General features: G+C 41.7%; 1 protein-coding gene across 4 annotated transcripts in view; it reads right to left on the reverse strand.

The window, feature by feature from the left end:
* Nucleotides 1–413: 413 nt before the first annotated feature.
* Nucleotides 414–21112, reverse strand: part of RBM28 (RNA binding motif protein 28) — a 30229-nt gene continuing 9530 nt past the window's right edge. For 2 of the 4 annotated variants that reach the window (XM_023747437.1, XM_014448598.2), the window contains 9 exons: nt 17995–18104; nt 14047–14120; nt 13336–13471; nt 11494–11558; nt 9602–9760; nt 7433–7582; nt 7022–7096; nt 4151–4407; nt 984–1305 (listed from right to left, as the gene is read on the reverse strand). In XM_023747437.1, the coding sequence (XP_023603205.1) occupies nt 1008–1305; nt 4151–4407; nt 7022–7096; nt 7433–7582; nt 9602–9760; nt 11494–11558; nt 13336–13471; nt 14047–14120; nt 17995–18104 (1324 nt within the window). In that variant the 3' untranslated portion in view covers nt 984–1007. Of the gene's footprint in view, nt 1306–3455; nt 3556–3814; nt 3913–4150; nt 4408–7021; nt 7097–7432; nt 7583–9601; nt 9761–11493; nt 11559–13335; nt 13472–14046; nt 14121–17994; nt 18105–21112 lie in introns of those variants that run through there. The other 2 variants (XM_006106654.3, XM_023747438.1) reach the window with 2 other exon arrangements.

A 21112-nucleotide genomic window follows, 5' to 3' on the forward strand; every position in this document is an offset into this window, starting at 1 on the left:
TTTACTAAGGTTAAATTGAGAAAGAATATGAACATGCATAAGAATGAATTAGAAAAAGAGTTTAGAGCTGGGAAGGATCACACAAAACCTTTAGTTGAACTCCTCGTTCGATAGATGAAGAAACGAAGACTCACGGAGTCTGTCTGGTTTAAGGCCATCCATTAGGTAAAGGCCGGTCACGCTAGGGCAGGGGTGGGCAAACTTTTTGACTCGAGGGCCACAATGGGTTCTTAAACTGGACCGGAGGGCCGGAACAAAAGCATGGATGGAGTGTTTGTGTGAACTAATATAAATTCAAAGTAAACATCATTACATAAAAGGGTACGGTCTTTTTTTTTTTTTAGTTTTATTCATTTCAAACGGGACGGATCCGGCCCGCGTTTAATCCATCCATTAGGTAAAGCCCACGGCTGGGCTAGAGGCTAGGGCTCGAGCTCACTGCTCTGTCTGCCACCCCTTACCTCTCTAAGTCCTCAGGCGGAGGCGTGTGGTGATAGAAGATGCAGGTTATCACCAGCCAGGCTAGTGTCTTGGACCACTGCAAACTGATTTTTTGTCGACTACCAGCAATAACCCACTCATCTGGCAAATAATTATCACATGTTGCTCTCTGCCAGACCCACTGCCCTCAATTACTTTCCAAGTTTCTCCCATCCTCAGAGATTAGGTTGGAAATCATTTTTCTCTGCTCTTTCGTAATCAATTCCTGCAGTATGTAGGACCCTAAGTGAATTAGAGTTAGGGATTTAAAAAATGTTCATAAATAATAAAGGATTCACATATATCAGAAATAAGAGTCTGTTATTCAAAAAGCCACAAACTATCTAGAGAAGACACTTAAAATATACATCTTAAAAATTCAGCACTTAAGAACGCATTTTATAATTGTTTCCATTTGAGAAACAGAGTTAAAATGGACAATAATTATAAACACAACTTCACATAATAATCTGGATAATTAATGTGCAAGAAGCATCACAATGTTTCTCTGATATTTCTCTTTATGGTTAACAACCACACAAAGTCCAGATGAGCACAGCCCAGGAAGCCCCCCAACAAAGTGGCAGTGTGTCGGGGGTTCTTCCCCTTAGGAAACAGCCCTGGGGTGGGGAGGAGCCTGGGTGCTTCACCAAGAAACGCACAATCCAGCCTCTATCCAGCCCGCTGGCATCAACTGTCAAACCACTTGCTTCTCTTTGCGAGAGGCACTCCTTTAGAAGATCCCAATAATTTCTGCTTATATTGTTCGACCAGCTGGTTGAAGCGAATTTCTGTCTTATTTCCCTTAGCTTTTTTCTTAGGCACCTACGAATGAAAGGTAAGAAAACAAAAGATAGTCAATTTCAAGCAGTAAATATCAGCTTACCCGAAGGCCACCCACGAGAAAAAATAAAGAAGTGTAGAGATCTTGTCCACCAAAAGAAGGGGACTTCCAGAGAGTGACCCTTGCAGAGAAAAAGCCTCAAAGAATCACCCACTGGTAAGCAATCAGGCCAGGAATGCATAAGCCAGTGGTTCTCAACCTTGGCTGCACATTAGAATCACCTGGGAATCTTTTTAAAATCCTGATTTCTGGGCCTCATCCTCCAGAAATTCTGTTTCTTTGTTATGGGGTGGGGCCACAACATTAGTAACAAAGAAACAGAATTTCCGGAGGATGAGGTCCAGAAATCAGGATTTTAAAAAGATTCCCAGGGGATTCTAATGTGCAGCCAAGGTTGAGAACCACTGGCCTAAGAGCACACACTGCTCAGGTGTTTCGGAGGCCACTCCAAATGCTCACTTGCATCTCCTCAGAGGGGAGTCAGCCAGGTGTGGATGCTTTATTGCCCCTTCCCTCACCAAGAACAATGCACACTAGATTTCAGAGACAGAGCTTCATAAGACAGTATGCAGAGGCCGAGACTTTCCAGACACAGATTTTTTGACGATGATGGGAAACTAATGCTTTGTATACTCTTAAAAGAAAGGGAGTAGGGAAGGAGAAAGAAAGCTTGACTTCAAATTTCAAAAACTTAGGACTAATATTCTCTCCTAAATGGAAGTAGGGCTCTTTGGAAAAATGGCTAATGCCAGGACCAGGGAAGAAATATGTCAGATGAGCTGGGACATCTGATTGTACTAGAAAGCAAGGACAATAACAAAGACAGGGTTATCTCACAAGGACTCAGGGGTCAACCTGGCAAAGTTTCTGATGGCCTAACAGGTATGACTGCATTTGATGGAAACACATTAAGTATATAAAAACTCAGGAATTCATAATACTATAATTCTTACTAGTCACCATAGGAGGTTGATAGGACACCAACTCATTATTCTGAAAACTGATAAAGAGAAAAAAAAATCTAACATTTATCCTGTCTTTCCTATAGTATATCATGGTAACCAAAGAGTTGAAAAGTTTCTTTTTTTCTAGAATTCTACTAAAAAAAAAAAAAGCAAAGGATTGATAAAATTAGAAAATCACCATTCTGCAACCCAAATTGAAATAATGGATTTATACAGCAATCCTCAATGGTGCTAAAACCATTAGGTGAGAGGTTGGTGGGGGACTTTACAAATGGAGGGATAAGGTAGACAATCCCTAAACCTACTGATGAGTTTGAGCATCACCAAAAATGAGGCAACCAGACATTAGATGCCTTATGATGTGATGCAACAGAAAGCACACAGCATTACCTAAGAAATACTTTTGCCAAGAAAACTGAACTTGAATCTAATCAAACCTCTAGATATGGCTACCAGTGTATAGACAATATGGGGTTTTATAGAAACAATTTAAATGACATCATAAGGAAGCAAAACAGCTAAACTTAAAATGTAATACATTCTAAAAGGCAAATGACCTGGTTTCTCCAACAAACTGAGAGCATGGAAAAAAGGGGGCTGACAAGGAAGACTGGATATTATTGGGGGAGGAGGGGGAGAATTTAGAGATATAAAACCAAATGTAATATGTAGACTTTGAATGCTGACTCATACCAACCAACTATAAAAAAATATTTTTGAGGCAACTGGGGACATTTTAATATGGGTTGTGTATTAGATGACATTGAGGGCTTCTTGTTGCTCATTAGATGTGATCATAGCTGTGTGTGTGTGTGTGTCCCCTGATCAGTTGGAGATGCATTCTGAAGTATTTTTTTGAGCAATATACATTTCCCCATAAGGCACATTTACAAGTAAAGTAGAGTTTGCTTTAATGAACTGGGGGCAGGGAGCGTGTATGGAGGACAGGTAAGACAGGGTAACTGTTGAAGCACAGTAACTGATATGTGGGGATTTATTTTCCTATTCTCCCCACTTTTAGGACTGGTGCCTCAATATCCACTAAAAAGCTGCAGTCCTGACTGTAGCTGCAATTTAGAAGCCCTTTTTTTGCCCAACTAATCAAGGTACAAAGCAACTGCCAGCCCAGCAGAGCATGTCATGCCAAAGCCTCGTGCCCTACTCACCTGCTTGGGAGGTAATTTCTGCTTCTCCTGCTTCCACTGGTTTATCTGGGGCTTTGGCTTTTTGGGAGGGAGAGACTTCACTTTGCCTTTGTCCCGCAACCTGAAACAATACAGTCACGGGTCACCCCGAGTTCTTCCTCTAATTGGCACTCCTGAGGTTCTCTCAGCCAGGAAGATAAAATGCCTTTCTTACACTGGCTTTTTCTAACCCATGACAAGTCATTCTAAAAAGGGATATTGCAACAGAATGTCCTAAGGCTCAACATTTGTACATTTGGTTTTTGTTTTGGTTTAAAACCTCAAGAGAATCTCAAAAAAACTTCATTTATTTAACAAATACTTTTTGAAGATTAACTTTTGTTCATAGCACTAGTCTGTGGCCCCAAACAGAAACTGCAGGGGAACCTCAAGTCAGTGGGCCTCAGCTGACAGATGACCATCTGGACAGGAGGAAGCTCTGCAGAAAAGGAGGAAAATGGCGTGAAAGCCCGCCCTGTGAGGCTCCTCTGAGGCCCCCTCTGCAGGTCCTGTTCTGGCTTCCATGTGGTCCAGGATTGACACCTCTGCTTGTGCTTTGGGACAGGCACAGCACTAAGCATCCCTGGCATCCAAACAAAAGCCACGAAGAGGAAAAGAGCTAAGCAAAAAACCCTCTCAGAAGCCACCACGGTCTATGCCGTCATCCTGCATCTCACCTAACTTTGGGTCCTCGGTGTGAGGGCAACGCCAGGACCTTTCTTCTCTTCTTCCCATCAGGTAGCTCCACCTGCTCCACTTCGGCCTTGGTCTGGAATCCTGCCCAGGAGACAGAGCCCGCCTTCCCCTTCTGCTCCAAAGGGGCCTTGCTTTGCTCCCGTGTGTGGTTTTGAGCTGCTTTCTGTTGCTGGTCTTCTCTAAGCTCCGGTTGCTCCTGTTGGGCCTCACCAGTTGTGGACTTGGATTTCATTTTTTGCTGCACAAAACAAGAGACCACCATCTGGTTTCTGGATGAGGTTATGTGCTGGAAACGCTCAGCACAAGAAGATTTTAAGTGAGCTTGGTGAAGAGAGAGGAATTCTTCCAACCAAAAGGTAGAGACTACAGGAAAGTGAATACAAGTGGTTCACAGGCCCTAATATAGTAACAAATGGTTACTGAGTAGAGGCACAAAATAAATATTTTCCTTTCCATATGCAGAAACAGAGGGAAAGTACATGCATGCACAAGACTTGAAAGTCAGTGGGGTGGAGGGAGGGGGTGGGGGAGAGGTTAGTAACATGAGAGAATTACTAAAGGTGAAATAATGGGAATACCAGAAGAAGAAAGGAAGAAACAGAAGAAATATTTGAAGTAATAAGGGCCGAGAATTTTCTGAAATGAATGGCAGACACTAAACCGCAGATCCAGGGAGCTCAACAAATAACACAAGATAAATATCAAAATTTACACCTGGGCATATATCAAACTGCAGAAAATCAAAGATAAAGGGAAACTCTTAAAAGAAGCCAAGGAGGGGGGATCCCTTACCTACAGAGAAACAAAGATAGTATTACATTGGATTTCTCTTCAGAAACCATGTAAACAAGAAGAGAATAGCATAAAATATTTAAAGGGTTTTTTTTGTGGGGGGGGAGGGGAGAAGACACCAACCTTCTGTATCCAGTGTAATTATCCCTCAAAAGAGAAAGAGAAATAAAGAATTTCTTAGACAGCCCTAGTTGGATGGCTCAGTTGGTTAGAGCATCTTCCCATACATCAAAAAGGTTGTGGGATCGATTCCCAGTCAGGGCACATACCTAGGTTGTGAGTTCAATCCCTGGTCGGGGTGTATATGGGAGGCAACTAATGAATGTTTTTCTCCCTCTAAAAAATCAATAAAGCCCAGCCGGTATCGCTCAGTAGTTGAACATCAACCTATGAACCAGGAGGTCACAGTTCAATTCCCGGTCAAGGCACATGCCTAGGTTGTGGACTTGATCCCCTGTGTAGGGTGTGCAGGAAGCAGCCGATCAATGATTCTCTCTCATCACTGATGTTTCTTTCTATCTCTCCCTCTGCCTTCCTCTCTGAAATCAATAAAAATATATTTTTTTTAAAAAAGGAAAAACATTAGAGAAGGAATAAATCAAGATTTAAAAAAGATGCTAAAAAAAGATGCTATGAGAAGTAAGGCATCAAAGATGGAACATATTTATGTTGCACTAAAGTGGAAAAGCAAATGAAGTTTCACATGAAATCAATGTTGTATTGTTTTGTCCTTTCACTTTAAAAGTTGAGATAGGCACATTGATACACAAAGATCTATTATATAATGTTATATGCCATCTCTGCTTCTAAGTGGTAAGGGTACACACAGATGGGAAGAATAGTGTCTACCTTTCAGGACTCACGGCCTAATGGAGATAAGAGACACAACTAAAGTAGCTTCAGAATCGCCTCCTGAAACAATGGCTTAAGGCAGTAAATAAACCTAGAAGTAAAAAGTTGCCTTGAACAAGAACCAGATCACAGGTTTTCAACCCAGGGCATTGTGTCAAGCACTGAACCTACTCCTCTACTGGTCATGCTCACACTACCCACCACAAAAACTGCAAATGTCTGATACATATGCCAGCTAGGGTATAACAGCGAGGTCAGCTGGAAGAGCTTTAGGATCAAGAATAGTCTGGTCCTATGTTGGGGGGGAATGGGTACGAGAATATTGACTGTGTGCTGACCACGCACATGCGAGACAACTTACATGTATGAACTCATTTAATCCTCATCAGCCATGTGCGGTGGATATTATCAACCCCATTTTACAAACTAGAAAATGAAGCCAACAGAGGTAATAACCTGCCAAGGAACTCAGCAAGCAGCAGAGGCTGAGTATGAACATAATAAGTATTCCCGTTCCCCAAGTCCCTGTTCTTTCCTCTATGCCACACTAGATTAAAAGCAGTACTAAAATTATTAGGCATCACATTTCTGGAGCCATCTAAGAAGAAAAATCAATTATGAAAGAGACCGCTGAAATCTACAGGTGTGCACAACTTTAATTGTGGCCATTAATTCTGACAAGGACCATCACCAAGCACTGCACAAGTCGCTGCCTGGGTGTGCACCAGGCTGCTTCATATGAATACTTATGTCCATACTCAGCCTCTGCTGCTTGCTGAGTTCCTTGGCAGGTTATTACCTCTGTCGGCTTCATTTCCTAGTTTGTAAAATGGGGTTGATAATGTCCACCGTACATGGCTGATGAGGATTAAATGAGTTCATACATGAAGTTGTCTCGCATGTGCGTGATCAGCACACAGTCTTCTCTCCTTCCTCTCCCTTCTGTGGGGCTCTCACAAGACAGGCCAGCAGAGGAGGTAGCCTAGAGAGTGCTGGGGGACGACAAGTGAAGAGTAACACAGGACGTACTGAGGTAGAGTCCCATTTCAAGGGGGCAGATCACAAACTGAACAAAACAGAAATTTAGATATGGCCTTTAAAAACTGTTTTAACTGAAGCGTACACTTAAAAACAGCAGGTTGTATGTTATGTGTTATGAACAACAATTAAAAAATAACAAAAACAGAAAAAACATTTCAGTTCTGTACCTGGCTGCGCTGGATCCTCAGTTCCTTTATTTTAAGCTTCCTTCGATCTTCCAAAGAGAACTCCACTATTGGTCTCTGTGTCAGAAGGAGACAGAATGTCATTCATTCGATTTCTTAATCTCTGAGTGCAATGAGCTGAGTTGTCTCCCACCATTGCCCTCTTTTCTGCAAGTCAGAGGTGGCTGCTCACTAAACTCTACTTACAGGTAAGGGGCCGTAGTGTAAGTAGTCTACACAATTTAGAGTTCCTGCCAATCATCTTATTACCTGAATCACTGCTCATTGCCTCCATCGACTTGCTACTCTTTCCCATCACTCAAATGTCTGAGAGCGCACTGGACACAAAGGAGAGGAATGGTTTTCTGCACAAGGTCCTCAGGGGAACAGCTCTCCCCACAGGATGAGGCTCACCTTCTGAGGCCCATAGATTTCTGGGTTGTTGTTGATGTGGCGTAGGGCAGTCAGGGCATGCTCGTGCTCCTGGAACTCTGCAAAGGCGTAGCCCAGGGACTGACCCTTAGTTTTCCCATAAACTCCTTTGAGGTCTCGCATCACCTTACACTAGGAGTAGAACAAGAAAAAGAATCAGTAATTACAGGAGGAGGGCCTTAACAGATTCAATGCTTGGGACAGATTCTTCAGCTAGATCACCACCACAAGAGTTGTACTGAAATAATACTGTGACTGTCTGTTTTATCAGAATACAGCTACTGAGAGCACAAAGCAAATTAAATAGGTATTTTCATGCTTTCTAGGGGTTTACAGACATCGACACTGACCTACAAATAAGCATGCATATAAAATCAACTCTCCAAGAAAAAATTATAATAACTACTAATAATACATACAAGTTGAGAGGTCCATGGCACCTGAAGTTGTATATTAAGTTATCACTGAGGATAAAATGTAGTGCTAGAGCTCATCATTGTAGAAACCACTCAGAAATTACTGCCCTTGCCGGTTTTGCTCAGTGGATAGAGCGTCAGCCTGCGGACTGAAGGGTCCAGGGTTCTATTCCGGTCAAGGGCATATGCCAGGGTTGCGGATTCGATCCCCAGTGGGGGGCGTGCAGGAGGCAGCCGATCAATGATTATCATCATTGATGTTTCTATCACTCTCTCTCCCTCCCTTCCTCTCTGAAATCAATAAAAATATATTTTAAAAAAAGAAAAGAAATTACTAAAGAAGGGAAGGAAGAAAGCCTGATGGCTTTAGAAAAGGCATTTCAGGCATGGGGAGAAGCCTGCACCACATGCAGTCTCAGAAATACAAAAAGAAGCTTCAGCAGTCTTTGCTGGGCACTCAGATCCTCCCTGATGTGGCCTTTCCCTAAATCCTTAAGCTGAATGTAATAGGCATCCTGGGGCACTGAGGTACACCAAGGAATCTTGGGAAAACTGATCATTCACATTCTATTACTCGTAGAAGCTTGGCATTAGGTCTAGGCATTAGGACCACTTGGATGCTCATTTGGTGTATGTCCAGAATCTACTCTGTGCCATGCACTATAGGGAAATCAAGAAAAGCATAGAATGAGGTTCCTGTCCTCAAGAAGCTTACTCTCTTGCTGAGACACTATACTCACACATATGAAAGAATTAAAGAGAAAAACTCAATACACTGCAGATATTGTAAAACACGTAAGTTTCTCTAAATGACAGGTTTTAAATGTGCAGACACTTAAGTGTTGTGGATGTTGATATGAGGAATTACACAACTGACCCCTATACCAGTAACACTTTGAACAGTTTTACCAAGAGTGGCATGTTCACATTCTCTCACGTCATTCCCCAAATACCAATACCATACATTTTGGTGAGGCTCTCAGGGATTAGGAAAAGTTATGGGGATGAAACAGAGCACAGAAGATTCATAACACTGGCTATGTTACTTTTTCAGGAAATACTGATCGATAGATTACTATGTGCCGGGTGCTATGCCAAGCATTAGAAACAATGAGATGACACCTGCCCTCAAAGAGCTCAGTTTGGTTGGAGAAATGACTGATAAACAACTCAGGACAGTGTAATAGTACGCCCTAGGACACAGGGATGCAAGCCGCCATGGGGGAAACGGGAAGCAGAACGGCTTCTGTTCTCCGTGTCTAACCGTGTCAGTGTGAACAGTGTTTGTCTAGCACAGCTGCTGAAGACCTGTGCAGCTCCCTGTGCTCACCACAGGGCACTGAGGACTCTCACCATAGGCTGGGAGCCTAAAGGGTAGCAAAATGCTCTTCTAAAGAGTAAAGCACACAGATGATTTTCTCTGCAAGAAAATTAACATTACAGCACCTGGCATAATGCTGAGCACACAGCAGGCATTCAGTAAGTGCTTGCTAAAGTACTTCACTAGGGCAGAGACTTCCTCACATTCTACTGCAATCTGGTCAGATGTGAAAGGCAGTTCTTAGAAAAAAGGCAAAAAAAAAAAAAAAAAAGGCATGAAAACTGCCAAAGTCAGCCCTGTCTGCTGACAATGTGTCCAGAAGAAAATGTGTCAATCTGCTAGCACCACAGCCTGAAAATAAATGCTCGATCTGACCCAGGACCAAAGTTCTGAGTGGACAGGGCCAACTCTCACCTCCTTGATGCGCACTCCCTTCTCCCCTCTAGTGGCATTCAGCAGCAACTTTCTGAGCTGTTTGTCATCCACGGCCTTGGGGAGATTGTGCAGGCAGAGCCTGGTGCGGGAGACAAAGATATTCTGGTCCTTCAGTTTCTGATGCTTCAGTAGCTCAAACTGAAAGAATAAAAAACTGTTAACAATCTAACCCACCCTTTAAAAATGCAGGCTCACAGTTCTACAAAAGGAAAGAACCACGACCCCATCCAATAACTATGCACACAGAGAAAAGGAGGGAAAGCGCCCACCCCGCAGCTGTACGGACCCAGCACAGGGAAAGAAAGGGTCAGGAGGCAAGATGGTGGGCACGTGGGACAGTCATGGATGGCATCAGACTGAATTCGAAATCCAGCCCTAACTGGAGAAGTTACATGAAATTTTTTAAGCCACAATATTTTCACCTACAAAGTGGAACTGTAGATCAAAATACTAGTATAATGTCAATTTCTCGGCAGTGATGCAAGGCCAAAATGGGGAGATATACAGAAAATACTGACCTCAAAACTTGGCCCGGAGTAAATAATAAATAATACTGTAGTTAACATTTATGCCCAGTCCTGATCTACCCACCAACTCAAACTATTAGTCTTTCCAAAAACAATAGAATTTCTTTAAAGAATACTTGAGAGAATGCTGTCTTGTCTCTACTCTGCCACCTTTAGGCAAAGGAATATCCATGACCACAGAAATGAATTCTGCTTCTAGAGCATCAGCCTCTACTGTGCTGCACAAAACACCGACCCAGGGCAGCCTGTCTCAAAGATGAAAGATGACATTCTTCTCCTGATTTGTTTTTTTAATTAGAAAAATTAGCAGAAAAAAGGTTCAAATTACATTTTTTCTTTCATCAAGTCTTCTCATTCCTGCTGCTCCTTATTTGGCAAAGGTACTAACAAATCACAAAATAAATGGATGCTCTGGAAATGAACGGTAAAGGGATATTTGAAGAGGCCTAAGTTCAACAGTCTGATTTTTCTTCCAGGAAAAGCTGTGCCTGCTGTGAATTATAATGCATATACTCTATGAGCTTTTTGCTAGAAAAATTCATCTAAGAGAAAATTAAATGTGTCACTATTGCAATGTGATCAGAAAAGGGGATACAATGCCCCTCAAATACCATCATTTCCGGATGCTCACTAACAAAAAAAGGTTGAGAACACTAGTCTAGATAGGAAACTACACAAAAGACACACTACCTCTTCCTGTCGTTATATTCTCATCTCTGCCCATCACCTTCTGCACTTTCAAGTTCCACAGCTAATTCTAGGTTGGCTTAGCTCTCTGAAAGTAAGCTATGTGGGCAAAAGTAAAAGATACTGGGAACTAACATTACCAAGCAGCAGAGGGATTTAAGGGCATCAGTCAGCAGCAGAAGCTCTCATAACATGGAGCTTTCCAAAAATGACTGTATAATCTGGAGACCTCCTCCTCCTCCACAGAATGGACTATCTCAAGAACCACATCTACCTTCTTCCCTACTGATTCCTACTCGGAACTTCCTTTCTTATGTTATCCTGCATTTACACTGACACCTAATTATACACAGCCCTAGCCTCTAAGTGTCTACTACGTGATCTCTAAGCATACTATTCAGCAGGCATTACTGCTGAGCATTAGGAAAATAAGAATAAGATCCAGTTCTTCTAATGGCATATAATGGTGAGCTAACGTTATGATAACTTTGGGTTATTTGCTGTTTCACCTGTGTGCTTTTCTCTCTCTAACAACAGTGTAAGTATGGCCTGTTACCAAAACTTGGCTCTTGAATAAACACCTCTACCTCAATAATTATTACTTATTGATTTATAGTAAGTCATGCCAAATCGGAGGGTGGTACCTAACCTACTCACCCGTTCTCTTTTGGCCATATCAGCAGCGCTCACACCCTCTGCAGCCTTCGTCCCAGCACGAATCACTGCAGAAAGAGGGAAAAAGGCCAAGACATCAGCAAGGGAATTTTCACTGAGCAACAAGAGGAATGTGATTTGAATGATGCAAGGTCTTTGTACAGGGCCCAGAGGACTTTGCTGGCCAGGACATAGAGGCATTTGGGTAGGGCCAGAAATAGGCTACAGGGCTAACTTTTTAGCTCAGAGCTGCTCTCAAGGACTAATACTTTGAATCAGCGGTTGCCAACCTTTCGGACCTCATGGACCACCAGTGGTCCGCGGACCACCGGTTGGCAGCTGCTGCTCTGAATAGTTTGTAATTTCGTTCCTCTTCTCCTTCTCTCCCCTACATGCCCAACACCAGCTGGAAAGGCCTAAAGGAAGTTCTGAAAATAAGGACATTTTAAGCATTTGGATGCAAAATTGCTCCACCTATAGCCTGGCCCTTGGAACTGCACTGCTCATGGACTAGGGGATCGTTACTGAGTGGTGAGATAAGCCAGCCCAGAAAACAGCCAAATCACCACACAGAGGCCTAGTATCGAAGGCTAATGACCTAACATCACCAGTCCTCGCTGGGCAGTTGTGCAGCAGGTGGGCTGACAAATACTGTATGACCTAGAGCAGTGATGGCGAACCTATGACACGCGTATCAGAGGTGACACGCGAACTCATTTTTTGGTTGATTTTTCTTTGTTAAATGGCATTTAAATATATAAAATAAATATCAAAAATATAAGTCTTTGTTTTACTATGGTTGCAAATATCAAAAAATTTCTATATGTGACACAGCACCAGAGTTAAGTTAGGGTTTTTCAAAATGCTGACACGCCGAGCTCAAAAGGTTCGCCATCACTGACCTAGAGGGAGGGATTCTCTTTTTTTTAATTAAAGCTAATTTCTGATTATCTTTTTGGCATTAAGAGAAAGGCACTCTGCACATTTTAAATCCAAAGAGTAATTTTAGTTGTAATTTTCACTCTCTCAGAAAACCTCTTATTATATAAATCGCCCAGCCAGCGTGGCTCAGTGGTTAAGCATCTACCTATGAACCAGGAGGTCACGGTTCTATTCCCGGTCAGGGCACATGCCCAGGTTGTGGGCTCGATCCCCAGTGTGGGGTGTGCAGAAGGCAACTGATCAATGATTCTCTCTCATCACTGATGTTTCTCTCTCTCTCTCCCTCTTCCTTCCTCTCTGAAATAAATAAAAATATATGTTTAAAAAAAGAAATGATGACAAGAAGCAAAGGTAATTTGAGTTTTTCCTCCCTCTTTGCCCTGCCAATCTCTGATGAAAAGATCTAAAGGCCAGCAGGCAGAAAAGACGAGACTGGCTCATCTACAAACTGGGTGAAGGTTTCCAAACAGAAAGCCACATCTACTAAAGTGAAATAATAATATGACACTACTGCCCTGGCCAGTGTGGCTCAGTTGGTTGGAGCATCATCCCATGCACCGGAAGGTCACCAGTTCAATTCCTGGTTAGGGCACATACCTAGGTTGTAGGTTTAATCCCCAGTCAGGGTACGTACAGGAGGCAACCTATCGATGTATCTCTCTTACATCGATGTTTCTCTCTTTTTCTTTCTCCCCTCCTCCCTCTCTAAAATTAAAAAAAAAAATTAAAAAAAAAACAGAAACAAAAAACGTTAAAATAATAATAATAAAAAAACACTGCTAATGAGGACATTTGGGGTTTTAATGTGAAACATGCCCTCAAACATAAATATTGCTGGGTCACTGTCACAGCACAGGGCCAGCTTCTCAGAGGCCCGGTTTACATCTCCCATCCACTACTCACAGCCTTCTCGGGCCAGGTAGAGGTTCCGGGTTCCGGTCGGCTTCTTCACCTTCTTTGTCCGGAGCTTTGCAGCCTCATCACGGGTCACTGCCAAGTCAACTTTGAGTTGCCGGCCATCCAATTTCAGCCCGCCACCCTGTAACAGATTGCAACCCTGTCTCTTAAAACACATAACAAGTAAAAACTAAGCAACTGACAAGGAACAGCAAGGAAAGGGAAACAGCAGACGCCAATTAAGCTATGGAACCCAACCCCAATATATTTTGGCCCAGCTAACAGTATTTACTATAGTTGTGCTAAAGGCCATGTGTGTATTTAGGGCAGCCAGGACTAAATAATTTATTTTATGGGAGATGATTAGGCCCAAACTGAGGAAACTGATCTGTAAATAAGCAAATTTTTAGTAATCTAAAGAAAGCTAATGAAATGGTAGTGTTATCTCTACTCAAGAAAATTTAACAGACAATGGCAATACAATTATACTAACCTTATATAACCCTATAGGGCAGATGTAAGGACTAAATAAGAAAATGTATGTGCCTATCTAATGAGCGTGCCTATGAGACACTAAGTGCCCAATAAATGTAAGCTTGACTATTATTACGTTATTGACAACATAATAATAATGATGATGCTTTGCATAAACAGCAGGTGTTGCCCCTAGGAGCCACTATTGCCTGAGTTACAGGGTAAAGGAAATGTCTTCCTTACCTCGGTCTCTGGAGAAGCAGCTGCAAGGCATTTCTGAGCTGCTTCTTGAGTCATGAACTGAGCAAATGCACAACCTGTACAGAGAGACAAAATTCAAGTGAGAATGCTAAACACCCATGGCCCACCAGGAAGCCAAAGACAACACACAAATGGTGGGAGGCTGACACAAGTGGAAGGGGTGGTAGCATCCTTTTGTTAAATACCGCTGAGACAGGCACTGTCAGGCACTGATAAAATAGCACAACTGCTTCCAACGAAATTTATTATTTCCTTCATCTTTTCCAATACTCCTAGAACTTTAGTCTTACCATCTCTCTCCTTAGTAACAAATATCCACAAGAAATGCTGGAGAAATTCCAGCCTAACATTTTATTCAGCATCACTTGCTGCATGCCTATTAGAAGATTTAAAAAATGAGGCAGCGACCACTTAACCCTGCAATTAATTACAGATCTCATTGTTACTTGGGAGGCATTAGATATGGGGACACCTGCTTCTTGCTTCTTGGAGTAAAAGGCTCAGGCCTCTATCAAATGAATACAGCAGTGAACCAGAAACCCATGAGCTCCATTCTCAACTCACAGTCCAGAATTTCCACAGGTACCCCTCTCACTGGTTAGACGCAGGGCCAATTAGCCCATCCTAATTTCTGTTATTGACATTAAAAAAACCACAACCTTATTTTAAATATAAGTTTCATAATATTTTGTTAGTATTCCCCACTGGGGGAGTGACCTTTTGTCCCCAATAAGAATAAATGGCATAAGAAAGGGTGAAATAGCACCAGTTGCAACAACATGGATGGACCTTGAGAATATTATGCTAAATGAAATAAGTCAGTCAGAAAAAGCTACATGATTTCACTCATAGATGGAAGAAGGGGGTCCTAATATAAGGTGACAGGAGAAGATTTTACTTTGGGTGATGGGGCACATGGTGCAATATACAGATCTTGTAACATAGAAACCCACACCTGAAACCTATGTTTTCGTGTTGACCATGTCTCCCCAATCAATTTAATAAATAAATTTTTTTTAAAAAAAGAATGGCAGCAGACTCACTGAGAGAACACATGGGCAGGCCAACCCAAGGGTCACCATCTAGTGAGATCTTTCCTGCCTCCTCCAGGCAGAGCCAAGTGTCCCACCCTGCCGGTCCTTCACTCACATCTCTATTTATAGCCCCATTCAGACGGCATCTTCACAAAAAGACTAGGTGCTTGAGGAATAAGGGCCATGTTTCTTGACTGTTCCCATATCCCTAGCACTACCATAATGACCGGCATTAATAAATACTCCATATGAAGAAACAAATACAGAAATATGGGGAGGAGCCCTGGCCGGTTTGGCTCAGTGGATAGAGCGTCGACCTGTGGACTCAAGGGTCCCAGGTTCGATTCCAGTCAAGGGCATGTACCTTGGTTGCGGGCACACCCCCAGTAGGGGGTGTGCAGGAGGCAGCTGATCGATGTTTCTCTCTCATTGATGTTTCTGACTATCTATTCCTCTCCCCTCCTCTCTGTAAAAAATCAATAAAATATATGAGAGAAAAAAAAAAAAATCAATAAAATATATGAGAGAAAAAAAAAGAAATATGGGGAGGAAATGTTTCTAATAGGCAGATTATTCTATTTGTCCAATATGAAAAAAATGGGTATTTCTCTCTGAATGGGTAGGGATTTTATCATTGGAATTTCCAAGTCTGCAGATAATATTCAGCTTTTCCAGGCAGTGAAATGGCTTGCTGACAGGGATAAACTGGAGGAGGAGGCCAAGGCTGTATGAGTGAGTAGGCAGAAAAAGCGCCAGAAAAATTTAATTATGAGCTAGGAAAAGACATGCACTAAGAAAAAATAATGAAAACTATACTTAAGATCATTAACTCTCAACTAAAATTAACAGACCAAGGTAGAAATTGAAGCAATTCGTCAACTGTGGACTACATTCTGAAAATATCAACCCAATACAGCACACACTCAAAAAGGGACAAAAGACATCACACTAAAGCAATATCTTACCATACTTGAAACATTCTATGCAATTCCAGTTGCCCATTTTTAGAAAAACATACTGGAAATGGAGAAGTATAATTGAATATCAGAGCTTAAGGCACCTTAAGTGATTACTCTAGTTGAACACACTAATTTTACAGATAAGAAACGAAAGCCCACAGTGGTTAAATGATTTGCCAAAAATCACCCAGCAGGGCTATGGTTTAGCTGGGATTAGATCCCTAATCTCCAGGAAGCAGTTCCATTTTCTTTCCATCATAAGGCCTTATGTACATCTTTTTTAGCCAAAACCCAAAAATGCTCAGATCTCATCAGTTTGGAAAATAAGATGATTTAAAAAGTAGGTTAACAATCCATGGATAGGCTCCAGGGAGCCCACAAACTCTCAGAAGTGGCCTTTTTCTGAGGAGATAGTTCATAGCTTTTGGTAGAATGCAAAGGAATCAAGAATCAGAATGAATTAAGAATTCACTGCCCATCCAGTGTGGCTGTTATTGAGCATTGACTTATGAACCAGGAGGTCACGGTTCACATGCCCGGTTGCAGGCTCAATCCCCAGTAGGGGGCGTGCAGGAGGAAGCTGATTGATGATTCTCTCTCATCATTGATGTTTCTCTCTCTCTCCCTCTCCCTTTTTTTCTGAAATCAATAGTATCTATCTATCTATCTATCTATCTATCTATCTATCTATCTATATATTTTTAAATGCCCTAGCCAGTTTTTCTCAGTGGTTAGAGCACCAGCCCTCAGACCAAAGGGTCATGGGTTCGATTCCAATCAAGGGCATGTCCCTCGTTCGTGGGTTCAATACTCAGCCCTGTTCTGGATGTGTGCAGGAGGCAACCAACCAATCTTTCTCACTCTATCTCTTTCTTTTCTCCTCCCTCCCTCCCTCCCCCTTCCCTTCTACTCTAAAAATCAATGGAAAAAATCCTTAGGTGAGGATTAAAAAGAAAAAAAAAAAGAGAGAGCCCTAGCCACATAGAGCATTGGCCCATGGAATGAAGGGTCCAGGGTTCCAATCTAGTCAATGACATGTACCTGGTTGCAGGCCCTGGTTGGGGCATGTGCAGGAGGCAACGAATCCATGTATCTCTCATATCGATGTTTCTCTCTCTCTGTCTCTCCCCCTCTCTTTAAGAATCAATGGAGCCCTAGCCGGTTTGACTCAGTGGACAGAGTGTTGGCCTGTGGACTGAAGGGTCCCAGGTTTGATTCTGGCCAAGGGCACATGCCCAGGTTGCGGGCTCAATCCCCAGTGTGGAGCAGCAGAAGGCAGCCAATCAATGATTCTCTCTCATCATTGATGTTTCTCTCTCTCCCTCTCCCTTTCTCTATGAAATCAATAAAAACATATTTTAAAAAATCAATGCAAAAATATCCTTGGGTGAGGAGTAACAACAAAAAAACCACATAAAAAAAGAATTGCTTTAGGAGAATGACTGCAATTGATGAAATCAAAGATTATGAAAAGTAATATACTGAAATGAGGAATGGTCAACCCTGGAAACTCAAATAAATAGCTTTAGGAAAAAAAATCTACGGCAGAACCCTTCTTACATAGTTTTCTTTCTTTCTGTTACCACTGCAACAAAGTTTCTATCATCTTCCATCTCTAAGAAACGCAACTAAAAAGATCCCAGTAATGTCAAGCAATGTGGAATAATTAATACCCATGAGATGTTATCACATTTGAAATTCAAAGAACAACAAATGGAATTCATTACCCTAAAGTAAATAAGGGCTTAAAAAGCTTAGACAAAATTATGGCTGGCAGGTGCATGAAATATGCTGCATGAATTTGACCTCATAGAGGACAACCTCAGAATGTCTTTGGTGCTTCTATGGACCACAGAAACTTGGGCTGAATGTGAACCCCTCAGTGCCCACGGCAGTAGTTTCACTCTTCTAGGGCCTGACCAGCTGACAACAAATACCTTTAGAATGCTCTGTGTCTGGATGTAAGACAATGCAGACATATTTAAGATCTCCAAATTGCTGGAGGAGCTCCCCAAGTTGTTCTTCCTCTGAGTCAAAGGACAGGTTTCTATGGAAGACAAGAAAGGTCAATTACAAAAGATCCATGTTCTGGTTACAAAATGAGCGAGTTAGACACCAACTGGAGTGGTTCCCTTGCTCAAGACCACTCTGCCTTGTTCAGGAATAGCACCAATAGGGGAGACCTCCAATGGCCAGGTTTCTGATATGTGACTCTGCCCCTTGACCTTCCTCTGTCAATCAGATTCTCTCTCCAGGAATTTAAAACTTGAACAGAGTTATACAAAGACCAGAAGTTGTAGATGCAGATTCACTTCAAAACAGCAGTGTCCCACCCAAAGGAAACTTATGTCTTGATCTGGGTGGTGGTTACATGGATACATGTATACATTCATATATGTAAATATACATATGTAAATGTATATGAGCATATACATGTTTTGCCAAACCTTGTATATAAATATGAAAAATTTCACTGAGTTGTACATTTACATTAATACATCCTACAGAATTTGTTACACCTTAAGAAGTTAAAAAAAATAGCCCTAGCCAGTTTGGCTCAGTGGATAGAGTGTCGGCCTGTGGACTGAAAGATCCTGGATTCAATTCCTGGTCAGGGCACATACCTGGGTTGCGGACTCAATCCCCAGTAGGGGTTGTGCAGGAGGCAGCCAATCAATGACTCTCTCTCATCATTGATGTTTCTCTCTCTCTCTCCCTCTCCCTTCCTCTCTGAAATCAGTAAAAATATATTTTTTAAAAAAAGAAGTTAAAGAAATAGTGGGGCGTCCTCAGAGAAAAAACCCACTGCCACCTGCAGCAGACGTCCCAGAACTGTCCAGAGTTTCATCCCATTCTTAAGGTTTGCTCTTTGACAACTACCATTCTGTGAGCCAACCTAACATTTATCTAACAAACCTGCTTTTTCAATAAACTGGCCAAAATTACTTTCCCTGATTACAAACAAAACACTCAAATGTGTGTCTCTCTCTCTCTGATTAGCCATTTTCTTCTCTGTGTTGCTGTGAAATCTTGGTTTCAGTTAAAATTTTATAGAAGTCAGAAAATCCTTTAAGTGAAGAGATTAGAGAGTACAAATTGGTAGTTACAAAACAGTCATGGGGATGTAAAGTACAGCATAGGGATAACAGTCAATAATATTGTAAGCCCTAACCAGTTTGGCTCAGTGGATGGAGCGTCGGCCTGCAGACTGAAGGGTCCCAGGTTCGATTCCGGTCAAGGGCACATGCCCAGGTTGCGGGCTCAATCCCCAGTAGAGGGCATGCAGGAGGCAGCCAATCAATGATTCTCTCTCATTATTGATGTTTTTATCGCTCTCTCCCTTTCCCTTCCTCTCTGAAATCAATAAAAATGTATTTTTTAAAAGTAAATAAATAAATATAAATAATATTGTAATAACTATTTATGGTGCCAGGTGGGTACTACATTTATCTGGAGAATAACTTTGTAATTACATAATTGTCTAATCACTATGCTGTACACCTGAAACTACCTGTAATATAAAATATTGAATGTCAACTGTTAAAAAATAAAAAAAGAATTAAGAAATTTTTTATAAAAAAGAAAATCCTTCCAAATAACTCAAAAACAAACATGGTAAAGTTTTGTGGCTAAGTGCAAAAAACAAAACTACATATTTCTCTCCATGGGATTAAAAAATGTTGGAAGGAGATTTTGTTCTACTAAATTTCAACACAGTGTAGAGTCCTCATTTCCCCAGCTATGCACAACCTTCCAGGGGTAAGAAAAAGTCCCAAATAAAAATCTACAATTTTGACCCTGGCTGGTGTGGCTCAGATGGTTGAGCATCATCTTATGCACTGCGATGGTTTGGTTTCCGGTTAGATTCCTGGTCAGGGCACATGCACTGGTTTTGGGCTCAATCCCCAGTAGGTGGCATGCAGGAGGCAGCTGATCAATGTTTCACTCTCACATCAATGTTTCTCTCTCCCTTCCTCTCTCTCTAAAAGAGCAATAAAAAAATATTTAAAATAAATATCTACAGTTTTACTTCTCTTAAACTCAGTTAACCCCATAAATGATTCTATCTTATGGAGTAACTGAGGTAAAAAAAAAAAAATGTTTGGGCCCAGCAGGTATGGTACAGTGGTTGAGCATCAACCCATGAACCAGATCACAGTTCCATTCCCAATCAAGGCACATGCCCGGGTTTTGGGCTCAATCCTCAGTAGGGGGCGTGCAGGAGGCAGCCAATCAATGATTCTCACTCATCATTGATATTTCTATCCCTCTCCCTTCCTCTCTCTGAAATCAATTAAAATAAATAAATGTATAAAAAAACAAAAAAAAGTTCTGCAATAAGACACATCCTAGCTACATTACTTATTCTAATATGCCTCATCGTGTACATAGTTTTCTTTCTTTCATCCCTTTACCTTCCTAAGTTCTTTGTTAATTTAAATGATATATAAACGGTATACTTGGTATTGAGATCACAGGCTTCTAAGCGTGATGTTTCTTCCTTCCTGTTAAAATCCTCTGAGAGTACAAAATTATTTATATGGCAATTCCATATAACACAGTAAAAAGAAGTTATGGAGAGATATGCTGTAAAGAAAAAATGGGTTATAGCACAGCATGCATAGGCTAAACTCATCTTTGTAAATATTTATGATGATGTGGGCATGTGTGTGGGTGTTCTCTGAGTAGTGATTAAGGTTAATGTTTTTGTGTCTTTTTGCACATTTATTTCCTAAATTTCTTACACTAAACATAAATTACTTATATAATAAAAACAATCTCAGAAGATTGTGCAAGAGGATAAAATACACATCTACCTGGTATATATATATAAAACCCTAATATGCAAATAGACTGAACTGCAGAACAACCGAACAACCGTGCACTGACCACCAGGGGGCACACACAGAACATGGCGGGCGTTGGCAGCAGTGGGATGGTGGAGCAGGTGAGGGGGGGCACCAGACCTAGGCAGGATGCTGGTCACTGTCATCGGGGCGAGCCTCTGGTGGTTACTGAAAATTCTTTGCTCCCGCACGCCACAGTCCCACCAAG

Source organism: Myotis lucifugus, unplaced genomic scaffold (assembly GCF_000147115.1).
Source record: "Myotis lucifugus unplaced genomic scaffold, Myoluc2.0 scaffold_878, whole genome shotgun sequence".
Classification (NCBI taxonomy): domain Eukaryota; kingdom Metazoa; phylum Chordata; class Mammalia; order Chiroptera; family Vespertilionidae; genus Myotis; species Myotis lucifugus.